We start from the raw sequence: 8,717 nt of genomic DNA on the forward strand, positions 1-8,717 counted from the left end.
AATGTAGGATTTGCACTCATGACAGTTTATGTCCTAGTCATTTGTGGCAGTAACAGCTCTATACCTTTATAGAACTGTTGCCTTTAGTGTTTTGCAACTGAGCTGCTGGGTTGTGTTGCTAAAAGTAGTCACCCTTATGTGGGGTATTAAGTAAAAAAGTGTAAAAGTAGACGGACCGGCACCTACAGCTATTAAACGCAAGGCAGCCATATTGGATTTTAAGGACTGGGTTGGTAAGAAACCTCGACTTTTACAAACTATTTTTAACTTAAAGTTAGAAAATATTCTAAGTAAAAATAAACAAAACTTAAATTGCATTTTCCCATTTTCCTTTTTTTTTTATTTTTTTTAATAGTTTTCTGATATGTACACATCAAAGTCCAAGTCCTGTTCYACTAGTCCTGTTTGTCAGCATGTCGGCATTTAGAACATGATTTTTTTTTCTCAGTTGATGAGGTGGCAGCTAACTTTTTATTCAAAGAATTCCAGGTCACAGATGATTCTGCAGCCTTTCCATAGAGTTGTAGCTCTGTCTAACGAGTGCAGGTGTTTGAGCTTAAAAACAAAGMCCTCTGTCATGTTACACATTCCCCGTGCAGCTCGAGGACAGCCTCTCTTTGTTAAAACTTAGAGAGAAAAGCACAGACTGAGAATAATAAGGCAATGAACGAGGTGACGAGTGAGAAGCTACGTCTGCTTCAAGGCTGCCTCTGTCAATTATAAAAAAAAAAAACAAGCAGAGGTCAATGTCAGTAATTAACTCTAGGTTTTCTTGAAGTGTGTTACTGCAGTCTCTCTCTCTCTCTCTCACACACACACACACACACACACACACACACACACACACACACACACACACGCGCACGCACGCACGCACGCACACACACAGACACACACACATGCTTATCGTGGAGGCTGAATAAGCCCAAAACTTCTAACAAAAAAATATACTCTCTATCCAACTTCCAGTCCTCTTGATATGTTATTTTTGATAAAGAGCAAAACTTTGATAAAATAAAAAGTTGACAACTATATGACATTATTTTTAAACTTTGACTGCCCTTTACAGTCTGGTTGAGGTGAGAATAATATGCAACTAAGAATGTAGTTAAATATTTCTGACATGTATTCCTGTTTTAGTAACAGTCGCAAGCTCTCTTCAGGATCAAGAAACAAGAACTATTGAGTCAGCAACATAGACGTGAAGCAGTTCTTAAAAACTGACTCAATATTATTCCAGTTATTTACAATGTGATAAAATCTTTAAACACGTTTCAGTTCACACAGTAAATAAATACAGACACTGGTATCATTTCAAAGTGCCTAATAATTTCACCTTCTGAAGAGAACAAACTGGATGTTCATGTTTTGAGATRAAATAGAAATTTTTACTTAAAAAAACCCACATTGTTATTTTTTAAAAAAATCACAATTATAAATATTGTGTAAACATTCCTCATCGTCGCTGGAATTTATTACTAACCCAATCGATTCCCTCCCCCGTTTCAAATCACAACTCAAACACATTTGTTTACAACTGCTTATTCTATCTAATGCCTTTTGCTCTTTCTGTTCAAGTGATTTTATTATTTATTGTTATATCTTTTAAYTGATTTTATGTATATTTAAGGTGTCCTTGAGTGCCGAAAAAGGCTTCTACAAATAAAATACTTTTTTTTATTATTGCTAAAAACTCAAAGGGAGTGAAGGAAGACGCAGCCGGATGAACTTTGCCGCAGGTGTTCCCTCGCACTCATAACCCTCTTCCCAGTTTGACCATTCTTACTGAAGCCAATAAAAAAGACTGATGACAAACTGAAACCGAGGTATATGCTTTTTAAAGGTTAGGGCGCCCCTTAATGGTAAGACATATACATCTCTACAACCTCAAAATGCAAGACACTCCATTATAACAGGGAGAGACTTGTTTATTTTGCTAGATCAAATTTATTCATCTGCCCAAATACATCTCAGATGAAATATCTTATGAGCAAAAAAAAATGTTTTATTATATTTTTAAACAGAAAACATCAAATTCAGTTTCATACAAAGCTTTTCTCATGTTTGTTAAATGTAATGTTCTGATACATTTGGTGAAAATAACTTTCCGATAACATATTTGAGATATTTGTGAAGTTTATTAAACATGAATTGGAGAAAGTCGCTGTCTGTGGTCTGTACAGTGAAGTAAATGACCACCATAAGTAATCTGCTTGTTGAAATAGCTTAAATACAAATATCAAACACTGTATAGGCGATAACTAGGAAAGGACAGTTCAGTACATGAATAAGGTTGTTTATGTGATATAACACTTTGACAGGTAGACTGTAAAACTTGAAATCCAGTGATCATATAGGAGGTAGCTCCTGAGCAGCTTTTCTTTGTTAAAGGTGATGTCTGCCTGTTTCCAGTTGCAGCATCAGACTGTAATATTGTGACATCATCACACGCAGCTACTGTATTTCCGCACTTCTTCCTGAATTTGGTCTCTCACATCAGTGGCGTTTTGCTTCAGACCCTCCAGCTCCTCACGCTGCTTCTTCATCCGCTCCTCGTTGTTTTTCAATAATTCCCCTAKTTCTGAAAAGAAAAAAAAMCCCACAAACACTGGTATTTAACAAGTTGGACAGCAGGACACATATATGGTCATCTGCAGAAAGGCATGGAAAAAGAATTGATGAATAAAAAAGAACACAATGAGCAGCTGGAGCTTCAATGTTTGAACAATTCAAAGTAAATAATGTTGGTAGATTCCAGTTTCAATGCCTCGTTTCCATTGAGCGATACAGCACAGGTTGGTGCAGTTCAGTATGCAGTTTTATGGTTTGAGGTATTCGGGAGAGTACTAAACCATCAGTTGGACTGTCACTGAGCAGTTGGGCCGCACAAGCAAACACTTACTGGTATTATAAAAATGTAACGATAAAAGTGGTGAATGTTTATCACAAGAAGTGATGTTTTCCTGTCAACCAATCAATGGATTGTGTTGTGCGACGTCAGAAGCTTTGCTCCAACAGTGCAGCACCATTGTCCAGAAATTGTGAGGTTCGGGTTGGTTGTATGAGCATCTTTGACAATAGAAACAGACAAAATAGTCTACCAAAACACAAAAATCTGTGCAGTACCCATTTAGTGGAAACAACAGACAAGAGTACAATGATTTATTTACAGATATGGAGGAGAGTAGAACCTTCCAAAATTACTTCAAGAGCATCGCCGACTCTCAGCTACTCATAACAAACCCAGAACAACAGTATCTCAGGCCTTACTTACCTACAGGTCAATGTTCATGAGACATTTATAAGAAACAGCAGCAAAAGTCAAGCATTGCGGTGTTAGTGTGACGCCTCCTTTGTCAAGACCTAGACATCTCTTCCTAACTGACAGAAAGATTAACTCTGTTGTCTTTCAGAAAATCCTGAAGGATAAACTCCATCCGTCAGTTCCAGACCTTAAGCCAAAGCATAATTTAATGATGATCCGAAGGACATCAACAGGTATATCTAAACAGATCATTAAAAGAAAAATTGGCCAAGTCAAAGTCCAGTCAAATTTGATTGACAAGCAGTAACTCGACAGTTCAGGTAGCTAAACTTCCCACTGTGGCTGAGCTAGAACAATTCAACAGTAGAAAGAAAAAATAAAGACTCATTGCCAGTTGTCTCAAACCTTTTATGACAAAGTGTTCCCACCAATGTCGGCACAAACAGTTTTTAGGTTTAGGGCGCACTTACTTTTCCACATGAGGCCAGATTGATTTGAATAGTTTCCTCTCTAATAAATCAAATCAAAGTTTGAAAATCATATGTTGTACTTGCATCAATTTTGCCTGCTATAAAATGTTGTTTGACCAAAAACATTGAAGTGTGAAAAATCTAAAATAGAAGAACTCTTTACAGGGTACATACTTTTCACAGCACTACCATGAGCATATTAAAAGACAGCTCAGCAATTTGGACCACCATTTAGGAATAACAATTCTAAACATATTTATTTTTGACATATTGGGGAATTTTATCATGCGCGCAAGACAGAACAAAAAATGTCAGAGAATCTGTAGTAATCTTTATAAGCACAAATCTGTAAATAAAGATGATTTCAGAATTTTCTGTACACCAATTTAAAGGACAGCTGCCAAGTTCTAGATACTCACTGTCAAGATCATTTATCCCATTATTGGCTTTACTGAGGAGATCTTCTGCCTCCTCCGTCATATCTTTGACCTTCTGTTGGATGTTGTTCAGAGTTCCAGAGCTGCCAAGAGACTCCATCTTCAACTGCAGCTCACGGTAACGTTTCTCTGTTACATTTAGCTTCTGGCAGAGCACAGACGATATTAGTTCAATGTGAACATGAAAACTTTATTCTGATTAAACAACACACCCTAAGTGTCTCTCTTTGTGTGTGGACAATATTACAGAATTGTTTGTTTCTTTTTAGAGCAACCTATTCATTTAAAAACCTTGTCTTTTTTGTGAAGATTATGTGGTGAAATATCAGCTTTTTTTTTAAGACCATGCTATGAAAAAAACATCTTTGCAACTTTGATAGCAACTTTTTGAAAAAGGTTCCAAAAAACTAGTAATTTTAGCAACAGTCACAAAAAACATTGCAACATTCTGGTTGGACAGATTTTTTCACATTTATGATATAATCACAACATTAACGTTTATTTACTCTGTGAACTGGACCTATACTTGACTCCCTATTTACTTACCTGCACCAGTGTGGATGCCTGGTCAGTGGCGTTGTTGGCCAGGTTTATGGCGTCCTTTGCCATTAGTCTGTTCATCTCCGTCTTGTTCTTTAGGGCTTCCACCCCCTTGGACAGATTGGTTAGAAGCATCATGATGTCCATCTGCTTATCCTCAAGCTGCGCCAACCCCTTTTCCACCTGCATTACCAATTGTCGCAATGGAGAAGACAAATGAAAGAATATGAGGAGACATGTTAAAACTCTTTACAGAGGGGTGGGTAAAAGAGCCTGCACAGATCAGTCCTGCTGTACCTCATCAGTGGAGTTCTTGGTGCTGTTCAGGTTGTGCCGGGCCTCCTTCAGGGCTGCCTTTGCTTTGTCGATGGCCACCTCAGAGACATTCAAAGCCTGTTTGGTGCTGTTGACAAGATCCCTCACACCCACTGCTTGTCTCCTGGACAGGAATGACAGAAAAGCTTTTTGAAATCAAACTATTAAAAACCTTAAACCGCATTTTGGGCCACACCCAGATTATGAATGTTCTAAAAATCCATTAGCAAACTGTTAAAATATCAATAAAAAGTTGTCTCGGCATTCAATAAGTTTTCTTAAAATTAAATAGTACTGAGCATATTTTCASACTGATCAGTCCCCGAAATGATATCTTGATTGTTTCTGTGTTTGTTTTTTTGGAATTAAAATGACAGATCTTGTGGTGGTAACTTAAAAACATTTGCAAGGAATTTGCAGCATTTGTGCTTTTGTAATAAAGTAAGTGTGACTTTCTGCTACTCTCCATAGTGACCACAGACTATAACTTGACATCAAGGTAGCCTGAGAAAGCAGTGTAGCCAATGGAAGAAATACTGTCACCTGCAGGTGAGAGTTAGCATCACTTGAACCCTTTTTTTTTTTTTACTATTTTGGGGGAAAATTTGCAATAAATTAACAATTATGCATTAGTACAAAAAATGTTGAGATCTGTTAGCATTGAATAAATTGTCACAGAAAAACTGAGGGGAATGACTGATGTAATTTGGCAGCATACAGATAAAAAACTGCTTTGATTTGATTCATAAAATATTATTTGAACACACAACTGCTATCTTCAACAGTCTCTTTGTGTCCCTCTGGAGTCTAGAGGTGAGATTTGACCCTTAGTCCTTGAGTTTGACACATATGGTATAAAGGAACAAAASATAGATGCCGTTCAGGAAAGCTGACATGGCTAAAGCAGAAGATAAGTCCCAGATGACAAAGGAGTGTTTCTAAAGGAGGACAGTGACAGGGTCACAATGCCTACTGGAATCTTCTGGAAATGCAATGCTGGAAGTACAACTCACTCTGCCTCTTTAGCTTTATTCATCAGGTCTTGAGCATTGCGGATGAGCTGCGAAGTTTGATTCATAATGTTCTGAACGTTGGTGAGATTGGCAATGCTGCTGTTGATCTGGTTGATCAGTTTGTCCACAGTGGTCCTGTTGAGCGGCAGCTTGATATCCAAGACCTGCTGGGCTACCTTCTGGATGCTCTCAGGATCTGCTCCCTCCTCTGCTCAGCACCCCAAACAGACAGACCCCAAAAGAAAATACTTTGTTAATGTAACGAGCATCAGATCAAAGTTCGACCTGAAAGCATCCATCCCCATACCTGTGAGGAAGTCCTTGATGGTCTTAATGAAGTCTTTAAGGTCTTTATTGCTTTTTTCAAAGTATTCCTTCTTCTTCTGGGCTTTCTCCAGAGCATTCATCGTCCGGTTCTTCACATCCTGAGTCTGGGAAGCTATGTCCTGAAGCTGGGCCCAACGAATCAATCAATCAATCAATCAATCAATCAATCAATCAATCAATCAATCAATCAATCAATCAATCAATCAATCAATCAATCAATCAATCAATCAATCAATCAATCAATCAATCAAATACACCAGCCTGTGTACTAACAGTAGGTAGGATGGTTACTGAAAGCTTCACTACCTTCTTTGTGACGCCCTGCAGCTCCTTCATGGCCGCTTTCAGACTGTCTGTGAGGTTTGTGGCATCCTTCAGTGCAGTCAAAGAAGAACTCTTTGTCCCATCGCATCCCTCTCCTCCACAAACAAAGTTACCCTGATTGTCATGGCAACCACACGGGTTGTCAGAGCAGCTGCCATTTTGGCTGGTATTACTAGCACCACCACACACCTTAAAAGAGAAATCAGATTTAAAAGAGGTTTGACTACAAAATTAAAACACATCTTAATGTCAAAAWTTAAAGCAATATATACCTTAATATTTGTTTTAATTGAGTTAAAAACTGTATGCAAAATATTCTGCTACAGAAACATACACAATAATTCACCAACACATGGTTATCGATTTTATTTTGGTGACTGAGGTGGTGCACTGTTTACCTTTTGGCTGAGATGTTGGACCGTCTCACTGAGGTTTTGGGTCTTCTGATGCAGCTCATTTAATGAATTGTTGTGGGCAGTTAGATTCTGGAGGAGCTGGTCTTTTGTGGTGTTCAGCATCTTCTCGGTAATCCYTCGAGTTTGTTTGGATTGTTCTACTGGACTGATAGGAAACAACACCGAGGCGTTGCACCTCTCCTCAGCCTGCTGTGACACTTGGTAGTACTTCTTCACTTTGTCAAACTGATCTGGTGGAAAACAGRAGCAAAGATGTGCCAGCTATGAGCAATATTAACTTGAGAATGATTTATTTCTAAAACATTTAGGTAATTTTGAATAAGGAAGCGTATCTTGTTGATGAAATACATTTCTTACATTGAAAACTTGAAAAACTCTACATTTAATCTCAGTGCAGTGGGGTAAATGTTTCATGTTAGGAAACAAATGCTAACAACATTGCCAGTCACATATGGAAGAATGATACTGCCAAAATTGGGAATAACTATAGAAGTAAATAAATGGCWTGATAAAATAATTCATGTGCCAAATATTGTATCCAAAAAAAACTAAAAAAAAATTTCCCAAATCTCTTCGATTACACATTGTGACATAAATTAATATGTGTTTAGCATTTTCAATGTTATCATTTTAACATTTACGTTCAAATTTTATTGTTTTATTAATTGGTTTCCTTTCTTTTTTCCTCATTTTTTAAATATTTATTTATAAAATAAATATAAAAATGATAATGATAATAAATAGTATAAATAGTAGTTTTACTTATTTATACTGATCACTTTTTCTATAAACTTGTATTTCTGTTTCTCTACACTATCAATATGAAATGAGTCCATTGTCTACAAATCACTTCAAAATGGGAAAGACAAGAAAACATTTGGTCACAATAACTTTTGTTGGAGGAGAAATGGTCCCAGTAATTATCACAATAAATTATCATTTTATGACCAAGTGTTTCTTTGGCAATGGCATGAAACACCAATACAGTTTAATTTCATAAAGAACTCTTAACACTGGAACTGGAAGATAATTTAAATATGCAAAATAAAACACCAATAAAGGCAGTAAATAGAATGGAAATAAAAGCCACATATAACCAAAACCATAAATGAATTGGATTATAATATCTCTTTAAACAAAATGGATATAATTTAAATTGATCATTAATTGATTAATTGCTTATGCAAAAGGCTTACATGTGGCTCAAGTAAAGCAGACATGTGCTACTGATCATTCAGGAAGCAGCTACCAGAAAATATTATTCCATATCTACACTCAGCCTGTTACAAAAACCCATTCAGTTTTGGGTTTTGCTACCAAACCCAATAAGCAGGATGGTAATCTAGCTGAATAAATCTCTAAAGCTCTCTTTGCTCTTAGCATTTTAGATGCATCAAGTCTCCAAAGCAACCAGTAGACCCCATTAACCTGTTAACTGCCTGTTAAAGAGGAATAGCAGGAGAAGCCTTTCACATCCCAACCATCAAACATAAATGATCAGATTAACAAACTAACTGGGGTTGGTGTGAAACAAAGGAAGAATATGAGAAGTGCTTAATTTTCACTGTAAAGTATGCTATAAAACAGGGGTGAAAGTAAGGGGGTACTAT

The 8,717-nt window shown here is 36.9% G+C and overlaps 1 protein-coding gene across 1 annotated transcript in view; it reads right to left on the reverse strand.

Moving 5' to 3' along the window:
• Positions 1 to 2,116: 2,116 nt before the first annotated feature.
• The window catches only part of lamb2l (laminin, beta 2-like), a 45,551-nt gene continuing 38,950 nt past the window's right edge, over positions 2,117 to 8,717 (reverse strand). The window contains exons 25-32 of the mRNA XM_017305634.1: positions 7,090 to 7,337; positions 6,674 to 6,880; positions 6,348 to 6,492; positions 6,041 to 6,248; positions 5,010 to 5,151; positions 4,719 to 4,895; positions 4,155 to 4,317; positions 2,117 to 2,581 (exon numbers count right to left, since the gene is read on the reverse strand). Coding sequence (XP_017161123.1) covers positions 2,445 to 2,581; positions 4,155 to 4,317; positions 4,719 to 4,895; positions 5,010 to 5,151; positions 6,041 to 6,248; positions 6,348 to 6,492; positions 6,674 to 6,880; positions 7,090 to 7,337 — 1,427 coding nt within the window. The 3' untranslated portion in view covers positions 2,117 to 2,444. The remainder of the gene's footprint in view (positions 2,582 to 4,154; positions 4,318 to 4,718; positions 4,896 to 5,009; positions 5,152 to 6,040; positions 6,249 to 6,347; positions 6,493 to 6,673; positions 6,881 to 7,089; positions 7,338 to 8,717) is intronic.

Source organism: Poecilia reticulata, linkage group LG7, assembly GCF_000633615.1.
Source record: "Poecilia reticulata strain Guanapo linkage group LG7, Guppy_female_1.0+MT, whole genome shotgun sequence".
NCBI lineage: Eukaryota > Metazoa > Chordata > Actinopteri > Cyprinodontiformes > Poeciliidae > Poecilia > Poecilia reticulata.